This window comes from Agelaius tricolor, unplaced genomic scaffold, assembly GCF_023055355.1.
Source record: "Agelaius tricolor isolate 1412-34295 unplaced genomic scaffold, bAgeTri1.0.p SCAF_70, whole genome shotgun sequence".
NCBI lineage: Eukaryota > Metazoa > Chordata > Aves > Passeriformes > Icteridae > Agelaius > Agelaius tricolor.
This window is the reverse complement of record NW_027269330.1, coordinates 1362266-1388411: the sequence shown is the minus strand read 5'-3', so window position 1 is coordinate 1388411 and position 26146 is coordinate 1362266. Positions and strand designations below refer to the sequence as shown.

The following is a 26146-nucleotide window of genomic DNA, read 5'->3' as shown; positions in this document are numbered from 1 at the left end:
CCCAGCCCCCCCGGCCCGCCGCCGTGCCCGCGGCGGCTCTGACGTCACTTCCCCTCGCGCCGCACCGCTTCCGTGTTTGCGGCCTTCGCGCCTTTTCCCGCCGCGGCCCCGCCCCCATGGCGGGCCCCGGTACCGGCGGCGACCCTCCGACCTCTGACCCGGCACGGACCGGCCCCTGACCCCTGACCCCGCACGGACCGGCATCTGACCCCCCCCCTCCGGTACGGATCGGCCTCGGACCCCTCACCGGCGGGAGCCCCGGGCCGCGGCCGAGCGGCTGTGCCCGTTTGGGAGCGGGGGAGACCCGGCTGGGAGGGTCCTGTGAGGGTCGCAGCCTGGGGGGGGGGCTCTTGTGGCTTGGGGGGGCTCCCGGTGCCGCGGGGAGGGGATTCGTGCCAGACGGAGAGTGTTTGTTGGGGCCGTTGGTGCTGAGCATGACCAGGGGGCTGTGCAGGGCCTGGGTCCCTTTGGGAGAGGGCCCTGCGGGGATCCGGTGGCCGAGGTGCACTTTGTGGGGGCTTCAGGCGTCCTGCTCGGGGGGAGAGCGTAGGAGAGGATGGTGCGGTCACCAGGATGGGTCTGGAGATGCCCTGGGTGGGAGGAGAGGGGGGCTGAGGGTGCTGGGGGGGAGGAAGGGTGCCGAGGGTCGCCAGGATGGGTTTGGGGGTGCCCTGGGTGGGAGGAAGGGGCGCCGAGGGGTGCAGCGTGCACAGGGAGGGTCAGACCCAGGCGCGGTTTGTATTTTGGGGGTGGAAGGATCATTTCCGGGGGGCCTGTTGTTTCTTGGGGTAACAGTGGTGGCCCGGCCGGACCCAGACCCTCAATAACCCCGGTTTGTTTTGCAGAGCCGGACCGGGCCGGATTCACATTCTCAATTCCCCGGTTTGTTTTGCAGACCCGCCGTCGCACCCCCGAGGATGTTCTCGGAGCAGGCGGCCCCCACGGCGCAGGGGCTGCTGGCCCCCCCCTCGGGCCAGCCCCCCACCTTCCCCCGGGTGCCTGTGGCGGGGTACTCGGACCTGTCGCAGCCGTTCCGGCTGGGCGAGCGCAGCTTCTGCCGGCAGTACGCGCACGTGTACGCCGTGCGCCTGGCCGGCATGCGGCCCCTCCTGGAGCGCCGCGCCCGCGGCCGCTGGGGTGAGCAGCGGGGACGCACTGCCCGGGGGAGAGGGGAGCACTGCCCGGGGGAGCACACTGCCCTGGGGAACGCGCTGCCCTCGGGAACGCGCTGCCCGGGGGAGAGGGGAACGCACTGCCCGGGGGAGAGGGGAACGAACTGCCCGGGGGAACGCGCTGCCCCGGGGGAGAGGGGAAACGCTGAGAAAAACACTGCCCCAGGAGAAAACACTGCCAAGGGAAAGGGGAAAACACTGCCCCAGGGAAAATACTGCCCCGGGGCAGGGAGACCACGATTGTCACGTCCCCCCACACGCTTTGGGGAGCAGGAGCTGAGTGTGAGGTTTGTCAGGGTGGGGCTGGGGGGCCCAGGCCAGGAAGTGGGGTGCAGGGGGGGTGAGAGGTGCTGGTTGTGCTGGGGGGGCTGTTTCCTATCCTGGGGGGTTGTGGTTCTGCGGGTGGGACCCTCGCTCAGAGTTTCCATCCGCAGGATGAAGCAACACTGCTGGGGCTCTGCCCCCCCTCCCTGGCCTGAGATCAAATTTCCTTCAGCTTTGCCCTTCTATGGGCAAAAACCCCTTGAGTGGGAGTTTTTGGGCCAGCACAGTTCTTGTGCTCTCCCCAGCCCCGTGGGCTGTGTGGAGGCAAAGCCAGTGCTGGTCCCACTGTGGATGTCCCTCCTTGGTTGGGCTTTGCCAAGTGTGACAGGGTTTGTAAAGCTCCACCTCCCAGAGTCCTGGGATGGGACCAGATTTTGGGGTTTTGTCTCCCAGCAGGAAGTGCCTGCAGGCAGAAATCTGGAGAGCACAGCCCCCTCCCCCCAAACACACATTTTGGGGAGCTTGAGCCAAAAATAAGAAACTTCAACGGGATTGTTTTTGTTCTGACTCAGAGTGTTTGCATTCCTGGGCTCGGGAAGCCTTGTTTCCAGTGTGGGGTGCCAGCGATGGCAGCGGGGTGCTCTCCCTGGGACAAGAGTCACGTTCAGCAGCGCGTGATGAGCAAAGTGGGGTTTTGGGGAGGAGGAATGTCACCCAGAAAGGACGAGGAGCTGGGGCAGGCAGTGTTGTTTTGGGTGAGAAGACCAGAAGCAGGTTCCTCACTCTTCTGCAGGGCCTCAGGCCCAGGATGGACTTCACAGGCTGGGTTAAATGAGGAATGACAGTCCCACAGCCACATCCTGGATGGGAGGACACGCACTGGATGGGGCTGGAGCACCTCTGGGTCCCCAGTTTTGGGCTCACCTTGTGATGAGGGAGTTTTTTGCTCGTCTCCCAGCCTACATCCCATGTGGATCCCTGCCTAAAGCCCAGGGCCCTGTCAGCATGCCAGGACCTTCTCTGGCAGTGATGGGGATCCTGAATTCCAGCAGGTATCTGGGGCAGAGGATCTGGCCCTGGCAGAGATCAGGTTTGGGGGTGCTGAGTGATCTCCTGTTGGGGTCGTCCCCAGGGTGGAGAGCAGGAGCAGCAGCCCCCCATGCCCAGGGTGCATCCTGGGCCCTTCCCGGGCAGAGCTGTTAGTGGGAGCTGAGCACAGCATGGTGACCCAGCTCTCCCCCCAGCACAGAGGAAATGCCTGCAGGCTTGCAGGCTCTGGAATGCTCCTCGGCCCCATCTGGCCCACACATGTCTGCTGGGCGCCGTGCCTCGAGGAGAGGAGGGGCAGGAGGCTCCCAACGTTCCCCAGCACCGGGGCCCTGCAGCTGCTCCCGCCAGCCCTGCCCCTGCCCGCCGCCACCCCAGGGCCACTGACCTGACCCCCGTGTCTCCACAGGGGATGACATTGCCCTGCGGAGGCTCTCGGAGCTGCAGGAGGGAGAGAAGTGCTGCGTGGTGGGGACGCTCTTCAAGGCCATGCAGCTCCAGCCCTCCATCCTGCAGGAGATCAGCGAGGAGGTAATGGGCTCACCCCCCTCTGCACAGCTCAGGGGCTGTGCCAGCACACCTGAGAGCTCACCATGGCTTCCCCGTGCTTGTTGTAGCCAGGGAACTGGCAGAGATTTGAGCAGGATGGCCTGGCCCTGGATGCCACCTTGGTGCCACCTCTTGGTGTCAACGTGTGTGGACACCTTCCACTTGCCCAGGTTGCTCCAAGCCCTGTCCATCCTGGCCTTAGACACTTCCAGGGATTCAGGACATTCCTTCCCTATATCCAGTCTAAACCCACCCCTGTCCATCTGTCCCCCCATCCACTTACCACCACTCTATCTCAGTGAGTGAAACCAGCCCCTCCAGGGGGTTCCAGCTCCAGGCCCCCCAGCTGGGGTGCTGGCTGTACTGGTGGTGGGGGGCTGGGGTTGGGGAGGGTCCCTGGGGGCTGCTGGTCCTTGCCGAGGCCACCAGAGCTGTCCCTGTGCCCTCGCAGCACAACCTGGTGCCTCAGCCCCCCCTGCCCAAGTACATCCAGCCCTGTGACGAGCTGATGCTGGAGGATGAGCTGCAGAGGATCAAGCTGGATGGAGCCATTGATGTGCAGAGGCTGGTGACAGGTGAGGGACAGCGTGGCTCTGGTGGCTCTGCAGGGGCTGGCTGGGGCTGAGTGCCTGCCTGCTGTGCCACAGGGACCATTGTGGCTGTGTATGGCCGTGAGGAAGAGGATGGCAGGTTCCTGGTGGAGGATCACTGCCTGGCCGACCTGCCGCCCCCACTGCCCTGGAGCGGGCCCAGCTCCGACCGGTGAGGCAGCGGCAGCAGCAGCAGCAGCACTGGGGCTGGCCCTATCCCTGCTGCATCCCTGAGCCCCTCGTGCCAGGGGGGCTGCTAGGGGGGCTGGGCCCCCTGCCCCGGCTCTCTGAGCCCCTCGGTTTGGGAGTGTGGCACACTGAGCCTCTCCATCCGTGCAGGTTCGTGCTGCTGGCCTCGGGGCTGGGGCTGGGCAGCATGAGTGGGGAGGCCCTGCTGAGCACTCAGCTGCTGGTGGACGTGGTGACAGGCCAGCTGGGTGCAGAGGGCGAGCAGAGCTGCGCTGCTCACATCACCCGTGTCATCCTGGCCGGGAATCTGCTGAGCCAGAACACGCAGAGCCGGGACACCATCAACAAGGTACGGCAAGGAGGGGGCTGTGGCCTCACCTGGGGCACTGGGAGGGTGTGGGGAGGGGGCAGAGGGGGTGCAGGGCTGTCCCTCACTGTCTTTCTACTTACCCAGGCCAAGTACTTGACCAAGAAGACACAGGCTGCAAGTGTGGAGGCTGTGAAGATGCTGGATGAGATCCTGCTGCAGCTCTGTGTGAGTGCTCGGGGTTGGCCAGGAAGTCAGGTTCCTCTGGGGGAGGGAGCCTTGTTCCTGAGGTGGGGTAGCAGTGGGGTGGCAGAACCCCCTTCCCCAGCACCCAGCTTCCCTTTGAGCACCCCACATGGGGAGGCAGCTCCAAATCCTTCTCCTGGGATCCTTGGTGGAGCCGAGCGGAGTGTCCTGGGGAAAAGGAGCAGCAGTGACACCAGGGCTCTGCCCTGAGCCCCCTTGGAAGGGGGTTTGATCCCACTCTGCCCACAGACCTCCGTGCCCGTGGACGTGATGCCCGGCGAGTTTGACCCCACCAACTACACGCTGCCACAGCAGCCCCTGCACCGCTGCATGCTGCCCCTGGCCAGCGCCTACGCCACGCTGCGCCTCGTCACCAACCCCTACCAGGCCAGCCTGGACGGGGTCAGGTAGGCAAACCTGCCAGCTCTGCTGGCTCTCAGTGCCGTGGGACCGAGGGACACATCCTGGCACACCCAGCATCTAAAGCTCCCCCCCCTCCTCCATAATGTAGGTTTTTAGGGACATCGGGACAGAACATCAGTGATATCTTCAAGTACAGCAGCATGGATGACTACCTGGAGATCCTGGAGTGGACACTGCTGGCAGGACACATCAGCCCCACAGCCCCAGACACCCTGGGTATGGTGAGGGCTGGGGGGTTGTTGAGTGAGGGGGCTTTGCCAGGGGCTGCCCCCCTAATTCCCATCTTCCCCAGGCTGTTACCCGTTCTACAAATCCGACCCGTTTATCCTCACCGAGTGCCCTCACGTCTACTTCTGTGGCAACGCGCCCCGCTTCCAGTCCAAGCTGCTCCAAGGTGGGTCTCACAGCACCCCCAGACCCTCCTGGGGCTGCCGGGGGGCTCCTCTGCCTGACACCCACCTGTGCTTGCAGGGAAGGAGGGGCAGCGGGTGCTGCTGGTGATGGTGCCGGACTTCAGTGCCACACAGACCGCCTGCCTCGTCAACCTGCGCGACCTCAGCTGCCAGCCCATCACCTTCTCCAGCTTCGGGGCTGACACTGAGGACGGGGACATGGAAGTTGGACACTGACCACAGGGAGGGCACAGACTGCACAAGCCCCCACCGCTCAAGGGCTCCTGGCACCCACTGTCGTTCTCTGTTGTCTGGGAGGGGCGACAGAGCTGGGGAAGCACTGGAGGGACCAGATGTTCATATCAATATAACTTGATTTATTTGTGTAACAAAAACTGTATGGAGGGGAGAAAGGCTGTGCCCGCCTCCATGGGCCCTGCCCAGGAGAGCAGTACCATCCTGCTACCCCACTGGGACACGGGCAGTGGGCTGGCACTGCCCAGCTCCGAGGGATGGGGTAGCATGTCCCTGACAGCAGCCAGCTGTTGGCAACAATGCCTGCAGTCCTTGGAAGCAGCGAGGTGAGGGGCTGGAGCCCACCTGGAGCAGCTGCCTGGGCTCAGGGAAGGTGTTGGAAGCGGATGCCAAAGCGTCCGACCGTGGCTTGGAGCAGAGTGAGGGGTCACTGCAGTGTCCCTAGTCCCCAAAGTTGATGGTGTAGGTCTCGGCCGTGGTGAGGGGCTGCGCCGTGCCCGTGTGCAGCTCCCAGCCCTCCGTCTCTGTCACCAGCTCGGTGACAACCTCTGTCTCGGTGTCCGTCTCCCAGGTGCCGGCAGTGGGCGGCTCCTGGCTCCAGGGCGTGTAGGCCGTGCTGCTGAAGGGGAAGGGCAGGGCGGTGCTGGGGGGGCCCGTGGGGCTGCCGGTGGTGGTGGTGGTGGCGTTGAGGCGCCGCAGCCGCAGCTGCTCCCGCAGCCGCATGCGGTGCCGCAGGCGCAGCCGCAGGCGCAGCCGCTCGCGGGGCGTCATGGGCCGGCCCGGCACCACGCGGCGGATCGGCCGGTTCCCGTTCATGGCCATGATCTCCCGGATGCGCTTCCAGTTGGAGCGGGACAGGACGAAGTTGCACTGGGTGGCCCCGATGTCGTAGAGGACGTGGCAGGTCTTGACGCTGGGGTTGTAGCCCTCGGCCCGCGCCGACACGCGGTACTCGCCCGGGTTCAGGATGCGCCAGTAGTCCCCGCCGCTGGCTGCAATTGGGGGGCAGCGGGTGGGCTGGGGGTGGCACGGTGCTGCCAGCGCCCTGACAGCTCCTCACAGCACCTACCTGTCCTGACATTGTGGTTGATGCCCCCCACCACAATGGTGGCGTTGGCAATGGGCTCTCCCTGCTGGTCTGTCACCACGCCCTTGATTCCCCGGTGGGTCTGAGTGAGGGAGAGGGATGAGTGGGACTGCGTGGGACATCTGGGGCAGCTGTAGTCATGCCCCACTACACACCTGCTCCATGAAGGTGAGCAGAGACTCCTTGTTGTTCTCCCACTCCTGCTGCAGCTCGCTCTCATGTGGGAACTTGTCACAGCCCAGGTAAACGGAGAGCTCCAGGCAGTTGGTGTGCAGGTAGCTGAAGTCATTCATACCTGCAAGAGCACAGACACGCCCGCCCAGCCCCTCGCTCACCTGCCAGTGGCCGGGTTGGGGGGCAGCCAGGCCCCTGTCCCCAACTCACTGCCAGCCCGGGGCCGCCACTTGGCGCCCTGCACGATGCCCATGGCGTCGGTGACGTCCTGCGCGTGGCAGCCCCCGCGGAAGGTCTCGGCCATGCTCAGGTGTGCCGAGGCGTAGGAGATGGCGAGCCAGCGGAACACGGCGTGGTCGGGGGTCTCCTGCAGCTCAGGCCGCTCGTCCTCGTAGTCCAGCGGGCGGGGGGCAGCTGCGGGTGTCGGGGGGCTGGGCCGGGCCGTGTCGAAGGGGAAGGACACCAGCTTCTCCCCGCCCTGCAGGTTGGCTCCCAGCACGAAGGGGTTCTTGTCCATCCACGCCATGACAGCCCGTGTCTCCACTGCCACCTGTGAGGCAGGCACGGGGCATGAGGTGTCACCCCCTGCCGCCCTGTCCCCGCCCCTGTGCCCTGTGCCGCACTCACCGCCGCGTCCTCGGACAGGTAGTGCTCCGGGATGGGGATGTGGTGGTTGGGGAACTGGTGGGGCACCAGCCGCCTCTCCTCGGCTGCCCACAGCGCCGAGGCCAGGTCGGGGAAGTTCTCAAAGAGGTCAAAGCCCTCCTCTGTCCAGTGACCCAGTGCCCAGTTGCCCAGTTCAGAGCCCTGCGGGCAGCCCAGGACACTGGTGAGTCCAGGAGGGCTGTGTGCCACCACCTGTGTCCCATCCCACTGCTCCAGGTCCCATCCCCTTCCCTGACACATCTCAGGTGCCCAGCCTGGAGCCCTGCAGCCAGCCCAGGGCAGTGGTGTGCCATGAGGGCTGCATCCTACTGCTTTGCCATCCCATCCCATCCCATCCCATCCCATCCCATCCCATCCCATCCCATCCCACTGCCCCACAGCCCACCCAGCCCACTCCAGCACCCCAAATCCTCCCCTGCTGCTCCCCTGCCCCATCCCACTGCCCCGTGGCCCCCTCACCGCCTCGTGGGCCAGCTCGTAGCCGTCGGGGTTGAGGGAGGGGACGAGGTGGATGCGGGTGTCGCTGACCAGGCCCCGCACGCGGGGATTCCCGTCCTGGTACTCCTTGCACAGGAACTGCATCAGCAGCAGCAGCAGCTCCCGGCCCAGCGCCTCGTTGCCGTGCAGCCCCGCCGTGTAGCGGAACTCGGGCTCACCTGGAGGGGCCCAGCAGGGTCAGCAAACACCCGGCACCGTGGCTGGGGGCCCTGGTCCCTCACACCTCCCTCACCCGTCTCGTGCTCGCCCGGGTTGTCAGAGATCTCCATGGCGTAGATCTTCAGCCCCCGTGAGCTCTTGCCAATGTTGTAGATGCGGGTGATGGTGGGACACTCCTCATTCACCACCTTCATCAGCTGCAGGGTGGGGAGACATGGGGCAGTGCTTGGGGGAACGAGCCCACACCCTGCAGAGAATCCCACGCCCATGGAGGGTCCCACCCTATGAAGATGCTCACCACCATGGAAGTGCCCACAACCACAGAGAAGGCCGTGCCCCAAAGATGTGCCAACTCCTCATGGAGGATCCCACCACCATGGGTGTCCCATCCCCTACAGAGGATCCCAGCCCCCAGCAGTGCCTACCTGCCTCATGTCCTTGTAGGAGTGGTGTCGGAAGTCCAGGTTGTCCGTGGAGGTCACCTCGTTCTGCTGGCTGTAGTAGCTGCTGACAGCTGTGGAGGGGACAGGGACAGAGCAGCGGGGGATGGCTGCAGAGGTCCCACCCCCGTGGCCCCCAGGCTGCTTTGGGGTGACTGTTACCCGAGAGGGGACAGCCCAGGACCTCGAGGCGCAGGCAGAGGCTCCCGTTCCAGCGCTGGGGGTAGATGCGGATGTAGCGGGCCACCATGGGCTCGGGGAACTCGCTCAGCACCGGCGTGTCCTTGTCCACATTGCCATAAAACATCTGCCAGGAGGGAGAGATGTACCCCAGAGGGTCTCTCCCCATGTTTGCCCCGCCACCCACCCGGAACAGTCCCCACCATCTCCTCGTAGCCGTTGCTGTACATCACCCAGTGCTGGCTGTCGTTGCTGAAGCCCACGTAGAAGCTGGTGACAAAGTCATCGCTGTGGGAGGACAGGGACAGGTTGGGACGGGGGTCCCCACGCTGCTGCCCCCCCCAGGTCCCCGGCTGCAGCCCCAGGTGGTCGTACTGGATCTGGGAGTCGCGGCCCTGGGTGATGACCCCGGTGAACAGCGTGATGCGGCGCGTGTCCACCTCCAGCCAGTGCGCGCGGCTGTCGTCCTCCGCGCACCACGCGCCGTCGAAGAAATCCTCCTCGTTGGGGCCCGCCTGGGGAGAGGGAGGGGGCGTGGGCAGGGGGGTGTCACTGTGGGCAGGGGTGTCACTGTGACCCGTGGGGTTGGGCACTGGGGTGCCACTGTAGCCATGGGGCGGGCACTGGGGGTGTCACCGTGGGGTGGGCACTGGGGTGACCCTCACCTGCATGTTGAGGCGGCCGCGCTGGGCGCCCAGCCCGTGGCGCAGCATGGACGAGGCCAGGATCTGGTCGTCCTCGATGCGGTGGGACTCCAGCCCGATTGGGGGACACCCTGGGGACAGCAGGGGGTGAGGGGCTCATCCCCCCCAGCAGGGTGTCCCTGTCACCCCAGCAATGGGGACACTCACTTTTCTTCTCTGCTGGAGGGGCCCATTCCTCCTCATCTGGATCCCACTTCTTTCCTCCTGGTTTTTTGGGTTTTCCTGGCAAAGGAGAAGGCACAGTGAGGGGGCAGGGACGGGGACAGGTGTGAGGGGACAGGAATGGGGACTGGCACTCACCTTTGGGTGTGAGGGGACAGGAATGGGGGTTAGCACCCACCTTTGCGGTCCTGGCCCTTCTCCTCTGCCCAGCGCTCCTCCTCCTCCTCCTCCTCTTTCTTGGGCTTCGCTGTTGGGGAGGTTACACGAGTCCCAGGGACATGCCACCCACCCCAGGAACGTGCCACTGATGCCAGGGGTGTGACACCCACCCCGGGACCGTGCCACCTCCCTCACCATGCAGACACGTCACTCACCCCAGGGACATGCCACCCACCCCAGGGATGTGCCACCACTCCTGAAGACATGACACCCACCCTGGCGAGGTGACATCCACCCCAGGGAGGTGACACTCACCACGCAGGTGTCTCACCTGTCTCAGGGACATGCCACCGACCATGGGACACGTGACCCACCCTGGTGACGTGCCACCTGCCCTGGCGATGTGCCACCCACCGCGGGGATTTGACACCCACCATGGGGACGGAACCCAGCCCAGGGACATGCCACCCTCCCTGTGGCTCTGCCATTGACCCTGGGACCCACATGTCCCCCCCTCCACCCCTCTCACAGGCTCTGATTTTCTCCTCGTCCGTCTCCATCCCGTCCTCCTTGTCCGGGTGCTCGCGGGGCTTGGTGGGGGGGGGCAGCCCGTAGGACCCTGGGGGGCACAGGGGGGGCTGGGCAGCCTTCTGGAGACGGGGGGCAGGGATGGGGGTGTTGGGGCTCCCCGTCCCTCCCCGTTCTCACTCACAGTCGTCGTAGTCCGGGGGCTCGAAGCCCTCGCCGTAGTCGCCCTCGGTCACGGGGCCGGGCAGGGGGGGCGGCGGGAGGGGCTGCGGGGGGGGGGCGCGGGGGGGGCTCCTCGGGCTCTGCTGGGAGGGGGGAGAGGGGCTGTGCTGGAGATGGGGAGGCAGCGAGGGCCCCAGAGGGGCCCCATGTCCCTGCAGGGCTCCCTCTGTGTCCCCACAGGGTCCCCATGTCCCTGCAGGGCTCCCTCTGTGTCCCTACAGGACCCCTCTATGTCCCCACAGGACCCGCGTGCCACCAAGAGACCCTCACACCCCTACAGGGTCCCTGCACCCCTTACACTGTCCCCACATCCACCCCAGCTCCAGCTGCCCCAAAGTTCTGCTTCCCTGGGTTCCCGAGGCTGGGGACTGTCCCCAATGTCACCCAAGGCTGGGGACCGTCCCCAGGGCCACCCTGAGGGGTGCCAGCCCCGTGCCCCCCCTCCCACGTACGTGTCTCCTCGGGCTGGGGCCACACCCGCTCGGGTCTCCTCCTGCCCGGGGGCCTGGGGGGCTTCTGCTGCCGCCGGATGAACTCGACTGGGGACACAGAGGGTGGCACTGGAGTGTGCTGAGAGCAGGGGGACGAGCCCAGTGCCCTCAGTGCCCCCGGCGCCAGCCCAGCTCCCTACAGTCCTCGTAGTCCTCCCGCTCCAGCTGCTCGTTGTAGTCCAGGGTGGGGGGCTCCGGCTCCTCGGGCACCTCTGGGGAGAAGGGACACGGAGGGTGAGGCAGGGGACAGCAGGGAGGTGGCACCTGAGAACGGGAGGGACGCCCCGAGTGGAGGGAGGTGGCCCTGGGGCTCACAGGGGATGGCACTGGGTGCAGGGAGATGGTGCTGGGATAAAGGAAGGTGACACAGGGGTGCAGGAAGGTGGCATTTGGGGACAGGGAGGTGGCCTCTGTTGCAGGGGGAGATGGGATGTGACATTGGGGTGCAGGAAGGTGGCACTTGGGGACAGGGAAGGAGTCCCAACACAAGGAGATAGCCCCAGTGTGCAGAGTGGTGGCCCTGGCCTGCAGAGGAGTGTCCCCAGGACACAGGGTGGTGGCCCTGGGGCTGGGCACTCACCTGGCTCAGGGCTCCAGTCCTCCCGGCCCGGCCCCCAGCGCTTCTCTGGGGGCTCCTCCAGCTCTGCTGGGGACAGGGACAGAGTGAGGGGCTGGCACGGCCTCCCCAGGCCCTGTCCTGGCCCCCCAGCCCCACAGTGGGAAGGAAAGTGGGGGGACAGAGGGGAAAGCCAGGGGGACAGAGCCTGGCCAGCTGTGGGCTGCTGCCAGGATGTGGGTGAAGCTCAGCTGGGCTGAGACCCCCAGCCCCACTGGGGGCGAGATGGGTGCCCCAAAATCTCACCTCGGACACCTCCATCCTCCTCCTCCTCCTCCTCCTTGTGAGAAGGCTCCAGGAACTCGGGTATCTCTCCATCCTCCTTGCCCTGCGAGGGCTGTTGGATAGTGGGGGGGCTCGGTGCCACTGGTGGCTTCTTGCCAGAGGGTTTGGTGGCCTTGGGTGGCTTCTCCTTGGGCTTTTTGGAGCCTTTTGGGGGCTTTTCAGAGCCTTTTGGGGGCTTTTCGGAGCCTTTTGGGGTTTTTTCTGAGCCCTTTGGGGTTTTTTCTGAGCCTTTTGGGTTTTTTTCTGAGCTTTTTGCTGGGTTTTCTGAGCCTTTTGGTGGCTTCTCCTTGGGTTTCTTGGGGGGTTTGTTCTTGCCCCGCTCCTTGTCCTTGTCCTTGTCCTTTTTGGGGCCCCGGGGTCTCTCCTTGGGTTTCTTGGGGGGCTTTTCCTTCTTCCCCTTCCTGGGTTTCTCCGGCTCCGGCAGCGACCCCGGAGCGCCTGCGGGGACAGGAGGGGGAGCGGCGGCCGAGCGGGGTGAGCGGGGCGGGCCCGGCCCGGGGGAGCCCCGTCCCGTTCCCGGGATCCCGGTGCCCATCACTCACCCGTGCCGGTGCCGGTGCTGAGGTCGGTGCCGAAGCCCAGCTCGGAATCGTCCCCGTCCCGGTCCCGGTCCCCGCCGTCCCCGGGTGCGAGGAAGCCCCGCAGGAACTCCTCGATCTCGGCGTCGGTGAGCGCGGGGGGCCCCGGGGCCGCTCCCGGGGCCGGTACTGGCAGCAGCGGCAGCAGCGCGGCCGTCAGCAGCAGGCAGGAGCGGGGCGGCCCCGCCGGGACCATCGCGCCGCGCACCGGCCCCGGTACCGGAGAGCCCCGAGAGCCCCGCGAGGGCGGGCGGGGGGCGGCGCTCGGCCGGGGGCGGGACCCGCTCGGCACCGGCGCTGAACGGGACCGGGATGGCACCGGACGGGACGGGCACCGACACCGGGACTGGCACCGGGACTGCCGGGAACCCGCACGGAACCCGCACCGGGATCAGCATCGGGACTGCCGGGAGCCCGCACGGATCCCGCGCTGGCACCGACACTAAACGGGACCGGGACTGTCGGGAACCCGCAACGGCACCGGGACTGGCAGCGGGACTGGGACCGGCACCGGAATCAGCACCGGGACTGCCCGGGACCCGCGCTGCCTGGCACCGGCACTGCCCGGGACCGGTACCGAGCCCACACCGGCGACGTGCGGGGCCCGGCTCGCGGGGGCTGACGCTGCATCAGCGCTCACACGGCCTGGGGACCGGCAGGACACCGGTGCCACCAGCCCGGCCCCACGGGCCGTGAAAGGGCCGGGCCCCGGGGCTGGCACCGGCACCGTGGGCACTTGGCACTGCCTGGAGGCCTGTGCCCCCAAACCCCCGTGTCCCTGTGCCCCCATACCCACATACACGGCACTGCCTGTAGGCCTGTGCCCCCAAACCCCCGTGCCCCTGTACCAAGCACCCCCTGTGCCCCCAAACCCAGCACCAGCTGTGCCCCCATGCCCCCATACCCACATACACGGCACTGCCTGTGCATCTGTGCCTCCAAACCCCTGTGCCCCTAAACTCGGCACCCCCTGCATCCCCATACCCTGGCACACCCTGTACACACAGAACATGAGATCCCACACACAGATCACGCATGAGATCACACACACACACACAGAACACACACACACAACATGAGATCCCACACACAGGTCACACATGGGATCACATACACACACAGAGAACATGAGATCCCACACACAGGCAATACACTGCACATGGGATCTCGCCCCACACGGGTGACACAGGGCCCAGGGGCCCGGCCCACCCTGGCAGTGCCCGGGGCTCCCTCTGCACACACATGACACACGCGTGACCGCCCCGCCGGCAGGGCTGCGGCTCAGGCCGGGCTGGGCGCTCCCCGGTGGTGCCCGGGGGTGTCGCGGGTGTCCCCCCCCGTGCCGGCCCCGCAGGCTCCCCGGGCCCCGCTGGTGGCAGGGCCACGTGGCAGCTCGGCCCCGCCGCATGCACGGGCCCCCCCGGCCGTGACTCACTGCCCAGCAACGCCGGGCCCCCCCTGCACCTCCCCAGTGAGTCCCAAACCCCTGCACTCCTCCCCAGTCCCCAGCAGGAGCCTGATGCACCCATCACCAAAGAAAAGCCCTTTTATTGACGCTGGGGAGGGCCCGGGGGCAGCAGGGAGGAGAAGGAGCTGGGGAGGGACTCAGAGAAGCCACCATGGCCCCCAGCACCTGCAGAGCGGGGGCTGAGCTGGGACCCCCCAAGCCTTTCTCTCCTTTTGTTCCTAAAGTGACAGCAGGGCAGGAAACTCCAAAGGGAGGGGCTGGGCTGGGCTTTTCCTTGTTCACAGTGAGCTTGGGATGCGGAGGGGGTCCCACGCGCCTGGCCAGGCTGGAGGGGAGGTTTTTCACTCCCAGTTCAAATCCCAGAGCAGGTTTGGGGTGAGGGAACAGGGGGAGAGCAGGGAGGAGAACACAGGATAATCACACATGGTGAGCTCAGGGTGCTGCTGGGGAGCAGGGCCAGGATTCACCGCTCCTGCTCATGTCAGACCCTGCAGGACCCCAGAATTACTCCGATGAGCTTCTCCAATGAAATGAGCTTGGGGAAGGCCAGTGTGGCAGGTCCAAGGTCTCGGGGAAGGAGGCAGGGAGGGAGCACAGGGGGGAGGTAATTTTTTAATTTGTTCCCTGAAAATTCCCGTGAGGGATTTGTCACACCCCAGAGCCGAGGGAGGAGGGCTCAGGGTGGGATGGGACCCTTCCTCTCCCCACCCAAGGGCAGCTGGGGGCGACAGGGGGCAGCTCCACTGCCGAGGGACTGGGGAATGGCACTTCACTGAGAGAGAGAGAGAGAGAGAGAGAGAAATAAAGAAGAAAAAGCCACGTGTCGCTGGAAGAGCCAGGCAGGAGCTGGGTGGGCTCAGGGTCTGGAGCAGCCCCGGGGGTCTGGAGCAGCCCCGGGGGTCTGGAGCCCCCCAGCAGGCCCCCAGCAGCCCCCTACTCGATCAGCTCCACGTAGTTGGCGGGGAACATCCCAAAGTGGCCGTCGGGGCCGAAGCCGCGCCACCAGCCCTCGTCGATCATCTCGATGTTGGTGATGATGTTCTCGGGGTCAAAGGAGATCTCGGTGTCATCAGCTGCAAGGGGACACAGGGGCCAGTGGAGTCAGAGCACCTGAGCCGCCCCAGCCCCGGGGTCCCAGGGATGTGGAGCTGCCCCGGGGCTGGAGCCCCTCTGGGAGAGCTGGGAATGTTCCCCTGGGGCAGGGAAAGCTCCAGGGAGACCCTCCCAGGGCCTGGAGGGGCTCCAAGAGCACTGGAGAGGGCCTGGGGACAAGGGCAGCAGTGGCTCAGAGGGCCTCACCAGCTTGGTAGTCATAGAGTGCCCGGGCACAGAGCCCCTTCCCCGCCAGGTCCGGGGGCTCCTGGTACTCCACTCTGTAGCCGTACTTGGCATCGTCGGCTTGCTCCTTCAGGAGGGAGAGGAGAGCAGGGATCAGCAGGAGGGGAGAGAACAGGAGTGCCCAGCAACGTCCATCAGCCCCCCAGGCCTGGGGAGCTGGGGCTGGAGGGCCTGGGTGCCCTCTGGAGTAAACCCTGGGCTCCAGGGAAGCTGTGCCACGGGAGCAAAGCAGCTCTGAGCCCAAGAGCCAAGGTGGCCACGGGGCTCAACACCATCCCTGCCCCTTGGGATCTCACCCCAGTGGAAACACCAGGGGCAGAAAACCCCACAGGATCCCTGCTGCAGACAGAGGCTCATCCCCAACAGACAAGCTCCAGCTTCTGAAACCTTTCTGCCAGAGCCTGAGCTGGCTGAGGTTTGCTTTCCCCAGGAAAGGCCGAGGGGAGCACTGAGCCCATCTCCTCTGGGATCCTTTGGAACCTGCTGGACACCCCCTGACAAGCTCCAGAACAAGAAAACGCTTGGAATGCTGATGGTTTGGGGAGCATGGAACAAACCAGAGGGGCAGCACAGCACAACCCCAGGAGGAGCCCCTGGAGTGCACCAGGAGCAGCTGGGAAGGCCCAGAGGGGCAGGGAAGCAGGAGAAAGGGCTTTGGAGGAGGCTGAGATGAATCCTGTCCCCACACTGGCTCTGGGAAGTGGCACTGACAGCAGCTGGAGCAGCCCTAGGGTGCAGGGGGTGCCAGGGACTCAGCACCAGTGGCTCGACTGGGAGCACTGGGAAGGGACACAGCAGCACCCTCTGCCACACGGGTACACCCTGAGCGCCCCTGAGCTCTGGGGTTCCACCATCTCCAGTGATTTCAGCTCAGATTTCAGTTCCAGCCCATCCCAGGGATGGGACAAGCCACACTCCCCCCACCCAGACCGGGGCCCCCAGACTCACCTGGGGGGGCTCCTCATAGATGGCCGAGGGCTCGGGGGGCTCCTCGTACAGGTTCTCCTCCCCGTGGGAGCCCGGCACACCAGAGTTGTACCCAGAGTCTCGTCCTGAGGAGGAACCAGGGCTCGGTCACCGGGGCCAGCCCCTGTCCCCTCCCCTGCCTGGGGTCCCGGGACCCCTGCCCAGCCAGGGATGGAGCGAGGAGGGGTCTGGGGAGCAGCGGAGAGGACAAAGGACAGATCCACCCCGGCGGGGGAGGGATAAACGGGCTCAGGATGCATCATTGCCATGGAGGGAGGGGCCGGAGCAGAGCCTGGCCAAGAGCAGCATCTAGTGGCGACAGTGGCCTGGGGACAGCGGGCCGGAGCCCAGCACGGCCTCGCTGGGGAGCTGGGGGCTCTCTGAGACCCCAGCCCAGCCCCACCAACCTGTGCCTCTGTGATCTGGGGACAGGGCCAGCCCTCAGTGCCACCCGCAGCACACGGGGAGAGCTCTGGGCACAGCCAGCCCTGCCCTGGAACCAGTTCCTGCCCAGAGCAGTGGGCAGTGCCAGGGCAGGGACACCCCGGTGCCAGGGCAGGGACACCCCCGGTGCCAGGGCAGGGACACCCCCGGTGCCAGGGCAGGGACACCCCCGGTGCCTGCCCCAGGTGCTCCAAACCCCAGTGCCCAGCCTGGCCTTGGCACCCCCAGCTGAGGACAGGCAGGAACCATCCTCATCCTCAGCACCACCCTCAGCCCTGGCTGCAGGCAGAGCCCAAACGGGATCTCCAAGCAGTGCCCAAATTTGTGAGAAATGCAGTGGGAAGAGGAGGGGGAAAGCCCTGGGGAGAGCAGGGAGCCAAGCACCAACCTGCTGCAGGGCCTGGGGAGGCCGGGGGGGACCCCCAGGCATCCCTGCTGGGGGAGGCAGGGCTGGGGTCCAGCTCCTTCTGCAGGAACGGGCTGCTCAGCTTGCCTGAGGGGAGAGCAGGGGCTGCTCAGGGAGGGACCCCCAGACTGCCTGGCACCCACAGAGAGGGGAAGGGGCTGCTCAGGGGCTCCCAGCCCCCCGGGCACCCCCACGCTGCTGCCTCACCCTCCCAAGCAGGATTTTCCAGCTCCAACCCTGGCTGTGGGAAACAGGTTTGGCAGCTGGTTGCAGCAGGAGCCAAGGGGAAATTTAAAAATTAAATGAATGAATGAATAAATTTATTTTTGGGGAGGAGGGAGAGCTGGAGCCTCTGGCTCTCCGTGGTGGCTCTGGGAGCACATGGAAGGCCACAGACACCAGACTGGGAGGGGATGAAGCAAACTGGTTTCTGCCAGTGCATTTCCTGTGGCAGCAGGTAACTGGGCTGCTATCTCCTCATCTCCACATCCAAACCAACAAAAAGCTGAGCAGAATTCCTGGACCAGCCCTACCAGCACCAGGACTCCTGCCTACCCTTATCTCTGATCAACTCCAGGGCACTTATCTGCCTTTCCTCCATGAAACACCTCAAAGTCGTGATCAAAAAGGCATTTTCAACCATCAAAACCATCAAAAAAGACACTTTCCCAGCGTGGCATCCTCTCCTCTCCCACCCAGGGCGTGCCTGCCCAAGGAACAGGATCCCTGCTCCTGTCACCAAGTGAAAGTGATTATTCGGATCAATTCAAGGTGCTTTGGAGGGGGCTGGGCTGAGGAGGAGGAGGCAGAGGCAGTCACCCAGGGGTGTCACGAGTCACAGCCACTTCCTCAGCTCTGCCCTGCAAACTTCCTGATTTCTGTCTCAGAGATCAGATCAGGCCCCGCTGACAGCACCAGGCTCTGCCTGGCTGGGGCAGTGCAAAAATCTGGGTGAAATTTCATTCAGTGGGGATAGATTGCAATAATGATGGTTTCCTGATGTTAATTGAACATCACTAGATTGAACCCTAATTGAAAAAAAAAAATAAAAACAACAAACTTCAAGGCTCAGAAGGGGAATCGGAGTTTGGAAATCTGATCTGTCTTTGTGATCAAAACTTGGCTGGGGCTGGACGCAGCCCAGCAGAGAACAGCAGTGGCCCCTCAATATCGCTGTGCCACTGGGACCCCTCCTCAAGCAGAGGGACCCGGGGGGGCCTGGGACTGCCCCCAGCCCCTTGCAGTGTCCCCAGCCCCTTGCAGTGCCCCCAGCCCCTTGCAGTGTCCCCTGGCTGTGTCCCCAGCCCCTTGCAGTGTCCCCAGGCCATACCTGGCTGTGCTGGCAGCCCCGTGTCCCCCGGCCCCGCTCTCTCCCTCTGTTTGAAGATGTCTCGGGGGTTCACGGCTCTCTGTGCGATCAGCGTGGCCGCCTCCTGCCCAGGGAGGGGGCCCGGGGTCAGTCAGGGCTCAGGAACACGGGGCAGGCCCCAGAGAGCCCCCCCTGCCCCAGGGACAGGGCAGTTCCTCACCTGGGCTTTCTCCACTGACTGGCTCCTCCTGACGCCCCGGCTGCGCGCCTCATCCTCCTCAGCGCGCTCCTTCTGCACAGGGCATGGGGACAGGGACAGGGCTGGGGACACAGCCAGCCCCGCCAGAGCCTCCTGCCCCCCTCGGGCCCTCCTGCCCCCCCTCCTGCCCTCCTGCCCCCCTCGGGCCCCAGGGAGCTGCACTGCGGGGAGGAGGAGGAGGAGGAGGAGGAGGAACCCTGGGTCTGCGAGGAAGATGTGGGCATTCTGGGCTTGGTGTCACGGGGCCAGGGAATGATTTTGGGTGGGAAAAGCCCTGCGAGCAGAGCCCCGGTGCTCCCCAGCACTGCCACAGCCACCACTGCCCCGTGTCCCAGGTGCCACATCCCCACAGCCGTGACATCCCCCAGGGACGGGGACTCTGCCCTGGGCAGCTGTGCCAGGGCTGCACAGCCCTTCCCATGGAGGAATTCCCCCAATACCCAACTTAAACCCCCCCTGTGAAACCTGGGGGGCCGTTTCCACTCGCCCTGTGCCCTCCACCCTGGGCAAACCCCGCCTGGGCCAGCACAGAGCTCACCCACTGCTGCTGCTCCCTGTCCCTGCTCTCAGCCTCCTGCTGCTGCTGGAGCCTCCTGTGGGGACAAATGGGTTAAAAAGGAGCATTTGAGACCTCGCCCCACCACCCCAGCTCCAGGAATAGCCCGTGAAGGCCATCTCTCACTGCAGGGCCAGACAAGGTGCTGCAGTCACCCTCAAGGGCAGGAGCTGCTCCAAGCACTGGGAGCATTCCAGGGAAATCTCCTCCTTGGGGACAGGGACATGAGAAACTTATACGGGAGCTGGGTGGGTTTCCCTGGAGTCATCCTCTGGGGCTGGAGCTCCCCGGAGCTCTGACACCCCAAAAACAGGGCCATGGGTGCCAGGCAAGAGTTTGGGGAGCAAAACCGGGAGAGTCCTGGGGGGGATCCATGGGCAGGGAGGCTCAGGGCGATGCTGGACAAGCAGCCAGGGAGATGCTCCCTGCACAGCTGCATCAGGATCCCCTCAAATCTGTCCCCTTAAAGGAGATTTCCAGCAGGAATCCCAGCATGGGAAACGCACAGGATATATATACCTAGCAAAAACTAACAGTGAGGTTAGGACTAAGTCTTTTGTCCTTGGGTGTGTGTGGCAGCCATCTTGACATCTTCAGTGTCATGCTTTTTATAAGCTACAAGAACATAAAATTTGGTGGTGGGTGACTGGTTGATGATTTATCATCATGGTTTGTATTTTTGTTTGGTTTTTTTTGGGGGGGGGCGTTAGTTCTGGGGTTAATTCTATGTTTGTTTGGGGGTGGTTGTGGAGTGAGGATGACAGCTGGTCATTGTTTTTGATACTAGGAAATATAGAGGAAGGTTAATTGAAAGTGTATTGATGACAAATTATTTGGATAAAGTAGGGATATATGGTTTAACTATTTTACAAAAAAAAAATTTAAAATGTCAAGATAAAAAAAATGGATGCGTAAAATGGAATTTAAATACTAGATCCTAGTAAATGATAAAACCAGCACACCCTGGGCACCCTGGAGGGCAGGGCAGGCTCTGATTCTGCTTCCTACTAGCGTAAGGAAGGCTACTGCAATTAATATTGGATTGGCATAGGAGAGGGCTATGATGAGGTTGATTAAGAGAGGGTAGTTAGTCATGGAGACGGTTTGGGTTAAGCTAGGGAGAGGATTTGAACCTCTGAGTTAAAGGACTTAAGCCTTTTGCATTTTCCGAGCTCTGCCACGCTTGCTGGCCCTTTTCTCGGACCTGGTGTGGTGTGATGGCCTTTTGTAATTCAGTTGTTTTCATTGCTTAAGGCGAAGGCTTGCCTGTGGTGCTGGCCTCACTTTTCCTATCCTTTCGCACTGGAAGAGCTCATCACAGACAGAAACCGGCCCGGCTCGCCCCGGTGTGAACCCGAGCCCCGCTCACTTGTGCTCCTCGATCTCGCTGGCCCGGGCCTGGCAGAGCCGCTCCCGCCCCGCCGCCTCCCGCAGCTCCCGCTGCCGCCGCTCCTGCTCCAGGCGCTGCCGCTCCTGCTCCGCGCGCCGCCGCTCCTCCTGCCGCCGCTCCTGCTCGTCCTTCTGCGGGCACGGGACACGGGCGGAGCGTGGGATGCGGGCGCACGGGGATGCGGGCGCACGGGGATGCACTGGGCGCACGGGGCTGGGGGATGCGGGCACACGGGGCTGGGGGTCCCGCTGCCAGAGTCCCCCGGGCCTCTGCACCCCGGGGCACTGGGCAGGTCTGGGGGACACGGTGGGTCCCAGGGGCACAGGGCACATCCCGGGGGACACATGGTGGGTCCCAGGGCACACAGCAGGTCCTGGGGCCCGTGGTGGATCCCGGGGGGCACAGTGGATCCAAGGGACACAGCATATCCCAGGACACACAGCAGGTCCTGGGACTAGTGGTGGATCCCAGGGCACTTCTCCAGCCGGAAAGTTGACACGTTATTGTTTAACCCCATAAAACCCCAAGGTGCAAGGAAGGAAGCAGGAAGCAGCCCTGCAGAGCCAAAGCCCAGTCTCCCCACCCAGCTGGGGTTTGCTGGGAGCTGGGATTCAGCCCAGAGCCAGGCCCAGGTGAGACACAGGAGCTGGAGCAGCACCTGCAGCCCCTGCTCTGGGAGCACCCAGGGCAGCAGCTCTGCCCTTCCCTGGTCCCTGGGCCCAGGCAGGACTAGAACAAGACTGGAGAGCAAGCTCCAGCTAACCCAGACAGCCTGTGCTCCGAGGCTCACGTTCACCCACCTCTGCTTTGGCCCAGAAATTGTCCTTATTGACCCTCTTGATCTCAGACATGGCGTTTGTCTTCTGGTACACAGAGCCCTGAGCAGACACAGACAAAGCACCTTTCTGGTACCTTTTGTGACAAACCAGCCCAGTCTGGGACCTCCCTGAGAATTCCCATAACCTGATGCTTTGTTTAAAGGAGGGCTGGGTGAGGCCAGCCATGTGCACGTGGCCAAAAATGGGGAATTGCTGGCCCTGGCACAGGTGGCTCCTCCATCCCTGGAGTGTCCCAGGCCAGGGTGGATGGGGCTTGGAGCACCTTGGGACGGTGGGAGGTGTCCCTGCCCCTGGCAGGGTGGCACTGGATGGACTGGAACCCCCTCAGGTGCTGGAAGGGGCCCCAAGCTCCCCCTGGACCCTTTTATTCCCCATGCTGACCATCCCACAGAGGGGTCAATGCCCAGGGTGCCCCTTCCACCGTGGGATCAAAGTGGTCCCCAGAAGCCCCCCCTGCCCCAGCTCACCACGGGGGCCTGGGGCCCCGAGTCCTGGAACTTGCTGCTCTCCTTGTGGAAGCTGTAGTTGGCCCCCGAGGCCTTGGCCACCTTCTCCATGATGAGCTCGGGCTCCACGTCCTCCTCTGCCCGGGCGTTGATGGTGACGTGAGCCCCCTGAGCAGAAGGGGCCAGCGGGGGCTCAGGGCTCGCCCTGGGAGCCCCCAGACCCAGCAGCTGCCCCGGAGCTCCTGCCCAGGGCAGGGAAAAGGAGGAGACACCCAGGGGCAGCATTCGGGCAGGGGGCTCTACAGGAAAACGTCCCTGAGGGTGGCATGGGGGCAGAGGGGGTGGTCTGAGGTCCCTCCCCTCCAAAACATTCACTGGGGGGGGCAGAGCAGGCTCAGACCTTCAGGAAGTTGGCCACAGTGCTGACGTGGTTGGCGCAGGCTCCTTTCCTCACGTCATTGACACCTTCACCTGTCTGCAGGAGACACCAGCAGCTCACCTGAGCCCCGCCCCAGCTCACCTGAGCCCCTCCCCAGCCCACCTGAGCCCCCCAAGGCACTGCAAGGGACTCTGAGATGCCCCAGAGCTGTCTCCTCTCCAGGCTGGGCACCCCAGCAGTCCCCAGGTCTGTCCCCAGGTCTGTCCCAGGTCTGTCCCCACTCACCCGGGCCTGTCCCCAGGTCTGTCCCAGGTCTGTCCCCAGGCCTGTCCCCACTCACCCAGTTGACCAGGACGTATTTGGGCAGCCCCGAGTTGGGATCCCGGACGCGGCAGAAGCCGTACATCACCTTCCCGCTGTTGAGCTCCTCCACCATCTCCTCCAGGCCCCCCTCTGCCCCGGGAGGGAGCACAGGGGTGAGCCCAGCCCGCTCTGAGCCTGGGGGAGCAGCCAGAGCCCCCCCAGAGCCCTCCCAGCCCTGCTCCTTGCAGGTTTCCCCCTGAACTGTGGGGCTGCCCCCAGCCCGGGTTGGCTCTGAGAACACAAAACCTGAGCATTCCCCACCCAGCCCCAGCAGCCTTCATCATCCCCTCCTCTTCCTCAGGCCTCCCCAAACCCACCATGGGTTTGAGATCCTGGACCCCAACCCCATGAGGGCGAAGGGGAAGGAGCTGCTCAGAGCCTGGATGCATCAGGAGCTTGGTGAGAGCAGGCAGCTCCAGCTTTGCCCACAAAACCACGCTCAGGAACACCCCAGGGAGGGGGAATGGGGCTGGGGGGTGCTGGAGGAACTGGCTGGGCCTTGTTCCTGCTCTGCAAGATGGGAAGTAGAGGAGGAACCAAAAGGGTGGCACGGGGCAGGTCCTGCTGGAGCAGCACTGTGGAAGGGGCTAACGGGGAGCTTGTTAGCTAAAGGAGTGAGAAGGAGCTGAAAAGCAAGAAGAAGCTGATAAAAAGCTCTTTCTAAGGCTGTAAACTAAAAAGACTGAGAGAAGTGAAGAATTGAAAAAAAGACAAAAAACTTTGCAGCCAGACAAAGTACTTTTACAAAGTTAGTTGAAGTCACTGTAACTTTTCACTAATAGTGTTATGTTGACTTATTGTGGCCAATAGTTAGAGCAGAAAAAGCATAAACAATTGGAGAGTGTATAAAAGGTCAGCCATGTTCAATAATGAAGAGTTGCCACCTGAAACTGCTTTGTAGTCTCTGCTTTGTGTCGTGACCACCTCGACAGCCACACACCATGGGGAAAGTGCTGCCCCAACACCTCCCTCCCTGTCACACCCACCCAGAGTGGTCCCAGAGCTGCTCTGGGGATTTGGGAGTGAATCCCAGAGGGAAAATCCCACTCAGGGCTCAGGCAGGGACAATGGGAAGGGAACAGATCGCTCCCACTACACCAACAAACCACCAGGAAAGGAGGAAAGCCACCAAAAATGCACAGTCTCATCCCAAAACCATCCCCCAGAGCACAGCTCCTCTGTGCCGGGCTGCGTGAGCCCTGGAGAGTGGGAGAGGAGCCACTGGTCCTTATCAGCCCAGGCAGGAACAGGGAGCCCAGCACAGCTCACCCTGCTCTGCAGAACCACCCGGATCGTTTCCTCCTGCCCATTAAATATTCACGGCTTGCCTCTAAATTTGGCTCCCAACCCGGCAGGGAAGTTGGGGGCTGGAAGCCTGAAGCTGGTTGGGTGAGGGAATGCTGGGAGGAGCTTGGGGCACACCCTCTGCAGCTCCCCAAAACTCCCCAAAAACCCCCCAAAAACCCCATTTGGGACCCAACAAGAGTCTGCCTCAACAAAACTCCCCAGCACCAAACCCCTGGGCTCCACCAGACCCAGGAACTTCCACGGGCTGGGAAAAGCTCTTGGAAACTGGGGGAGAAGCTGGGGAGGGATGAGAGGATGCAAATCCCAGCCTGGACGTGCTGCTGCTGCTTCCTGGAGGCTTCAGCTCCCCAGGCAGGGGGGTCTGGGTGGGAATCAGCAGCCGGACACAAAACGAACGGACAAGAATGGCAGGAAGGAGGGAACTGGGCACGAGGGGCTGTGGGAGCACTGAGCAGGGAGCCCTGGCTGAGTGAGCGGCTCTGGGGCCGCACGTGGCCCTGCCCAAATCCGGGATTTAAACACCCCAGGGGTACAAGGAGCAGCCAGGATCCAAACCTGGGATCCTCTGGAAAGGAGGAAAAGGACAGGGAAGGGGAAGCAGAGCTGGCAGAGAGGCTCTGCTCCGAGTTCCTCGCTCCAAATCCCCCCAGAGACAGCCCCCAGCCCCCAAGGGCACCCCCAAAACCCCCTCGGAAACTAAAACCCCCCAAAATCTCAGGCAGGTGCAGGGAGGTGAGCCCGGGAAGCCCCCAGACCCCTGAAACAGGGGGATGGTACCCCAAATCCTCACCTCCAGAGCCGGCCACTCGCAGGTCATTGCTGTTGCCTTCATAGGTGAACAGAGCCCTAAAATTAAGGCAGAAATGGGATTTTTAGGCAGCACAGTGCTCATCTTGGGTGTTCTCACAGCCCTGGTACATTCTGAAGTGCAGAGACCCCCAGGGACCCCCTGATCCACCCAGGGACCCCCTGATCCCCCCGGGGATCCCCTGATGCCCCCCAGAGACCCCCAGCTCCTCCAGGGACCCCCTGATGCCCCCAGAACCCCTCTCACCCACCCCATATCCCCCCACATCCCCCCGCCCATTGTCCCCTGCCGCCCCCCAGCCCAGGGACCCCCTGATGCCCCCAGGGACCCCCAGGGACCCCCAGATCCCCCCCCCCACCCCGGGCCCATCCCCGGTTCGCTCCCATCCCCCATCCCCTCCCCATCCCCCACCCCGGCACCCCCATTCCCCCCTCGCCCCCTCCCCATCCATCCCCCTCCATCCCCTCCCTGGCCGCCCCCGGGGCCGCCCCCGGTCCCGCACCAGTCGGTTCGGCTGCCCGCGGCCACCACGCTCCCGTAGGCCTCCTGCAGCGCCCGCCCGTTCTTGGCCAGGTTCAGCGCCATGGCCGCGCCCGCTCCGCCCGCCGGTGATACCGGGACCGCCCCCGGGACCGCCCCAAAGAACGGCCCCGCCCCGCCCCGCCGGTGATACCGGGACCGCCCCCCGGTACCGCCCCCAGGCCCCGCCCTGCCGGTACTGCCGGGACCGCCCCCGGTACCGCCCTGCCGGTGATACCGGCACCGCCCCTGGCACCGCCCCACGGCACGGCACCGCCCCGCCGGAGCTACCGGTACCGCCCCCGGTAATAACGCTACCGCCCCCAGGCACGGCCCCGCCCCACCGGTAATACCGGCACCGCCCCCGGTACGACTCCGCCCCGCTCCTGGCACGGCCCCGCCCCGCCCCGCCCATGTCCCCGCCCCCGGGTCTCCCCGGTAATGCCGACCCCGCCCCGGAAGCGCTCGGCCCCGCCCCTGACAGCCGCACCCCATTAAGCCACGCCCACAAGACGCAACGCCGTGCCCACCACTTGCTAGACCACGCCCCTGATAGAGCGAGCGCCCCTCAAATAGCGGAGCGCGCCCCCCAAAATAACGGACCCCCGCCGAAAAGGAGACCCCCCAAAATCAGAGAGCCCGATAGGGAGACCCCCCAAAATAACGGACCACCCCCGAAAAGGAGACCACCCCCAACAGGGAGACCCCCCCCAAAATAACGGATCCAGACAGAGAGAGCCCCCCCAAATAACAGACCCCGACATGAGACCCCCCCCTCCGAGCAGACAGACGCAGCCCCCGGGGCAGAAATTCTCCATTTCCGAGGATTTCCCTCATTTCCCACCTTGGGGGGGGCACATCGGGGGGCGCCTCGGAGCCTGCAGCTTCTCAGTTTAGCCCAAATCATCAAAATTGTGCCTCGCACTGCCCCGGGGTGATGGCCCTCCCGAAGGGGTGTTCTGGGG

The 26146-nt window shown here is 64.3% G+C and overlaps 3 protein-coding genes across 4 annotated transcripts; 1 reads left to right on the top strand and 2 right to left on the bottom strand.

Moving 5' to 3' along the window:
- The first annotated feature begins 34 nt into the window (after window positions 1-34).
- POLD2 (DNA polymerase delta 2, accessory subunit) lies at window positions 35-5574 on the top strand. Its single transcript, XM_071417811.1, has 11 exons — window positions 35-221; window positions 896-1137; window positions 2893-3014; window positions 3484-3607; window positions 3680-3794; window positions 3962-4160; window positions 4266-4346; window positions 4614-4771; window positions 4876-5003; window positions 5080-5181; window positions 5259-5574. The coding sequence occupies exons 2-11, from the start codon at window positions 918-920 to the stop codon at window positions 5414-5416; spliced, it is 1407 nt and encodes a 468-aa protein (XP_071273912.1). The 5' UTR covers window positions 35-221; window positions 896-917; the 3' UTR covers window positions 5417-5574.
- Window positions 5536-12635, bottom strand: AEBP1 (AE binding protein 1). Its single transcript, XM_071417762.1, is given in 22 exon segments — window positions 5536-6426; window positions 6504-6603; window positions 6677-6816; window positions 6906-7245; window positions 7323-7502; window positions 7821-8017; window positions 8092-8215; window positions 8444-8532; window positions 8621-8765; window positions 8842-8926; window positions 9014-9153; window positions 9304-9413; window positions 9490-9564; window positions 9683-9751; window positions 10193-10282; window positions 10376-10469; window positions 10471-10493; window positions 10866-10952; window positions 11045-11116; window positions 11485-11547; window positions 11767-12243; window positions 12348-12635. Coding segments are annotated over 22 exon segments (3483 nt in total). The 5' UTR covers window positions 12580-12635; the 3' UTR covers window positions 5536-5875.
- A 1276-nt stretch (window positions 12636-13911) lies between these two features.
- On the bottom strand, window positions 13912-25321 carry DBNL (drebrin like). 2 transcript variants are annotated; one of them, XM_071417606.1, is made up of 14 exons: window positions 25165-25321; window positions 24645-24700; window positions 22524-22636; window positions 22205-22279; window positions 21826-21972; window positions 21320-21397; window positions 20499-20650; window positions 19112-19166; window positions 18535-18606; window positions 18336-18438; window positions 16988-17092; window positions 16138-16241; window positions 15151-15256; window positions 13912-14924 (listed from the first exon to the last, which is right to left on the bottom strand). In XM_071417606.1, the coding sequence occupies exons 1-14, from the start codon at window positions 25245-25247 to the stop codon at window positions 14785-14787; spliced, it is 1389 nt and encodes a 462-aa protein (XP_071273707.1). In that variant the 5' UTR covers window positions 25248-25321; the 3' UTR covers window positions 13912-14784. The 2 variants fall into 2 exon arrangements, with proteins under 2 accessions (XP_071273707.1, XP_071273708.1); XM_071417607.1 differs by lacking the exon at window positions 16988-17092.
- Between the last annotated feature and the right edge of the window lie 825 nt (window positions 25322-26146).

Excerpts from the sequence above, each read along its gene's own strand:
- DBNL (XM_071417606.1), bottom strand. The coding sequence starts at position 25,247 with ATGGCGCTGAACCTGGCCAAGAACGGGCGGGCGCTGCAGGAGGCCTAC. Across the intron at positions 22,637-24,644 it reads GCGAGTGGCCGGCTCTGGAG|AGGGGGGCCTGGAGGAGATG; the intron begins GTGAGGATTTGG and ends CTCCCGGGGCAG. Across the intron at positions 22,280-22,523 it reads AATACGTCCTGGTCAACTGG|ACAGGTGAAGGTGTCAATGA; the intron begins GTGAGTGGGGAC and ends TGTCTCCTGCAG.
- POLD2 (XM_071417811.1), top strand. The coding sequence starts at position 918 with ATGTTCTCGGAGCAGGCGGCCCCCACGGCGCAGGGGCTGCTGGCCCCC. Across the intron at positions 1,138-2,892 it reads CCGCGCCCGCGGCCGCTGGG|GGGATGACATTGCCCTGCGG; the intron begins GTGAGCAGCGGG and ends GTGTCTCCACAG. Across the intron at positions 5,004-5,079 it reads CACAGCCCCAGACACCCTGG|GCTGTTACCCGTTCTACAAA; the intron begins GTATGGTGAGGG and ends CATCTTCCCCAG.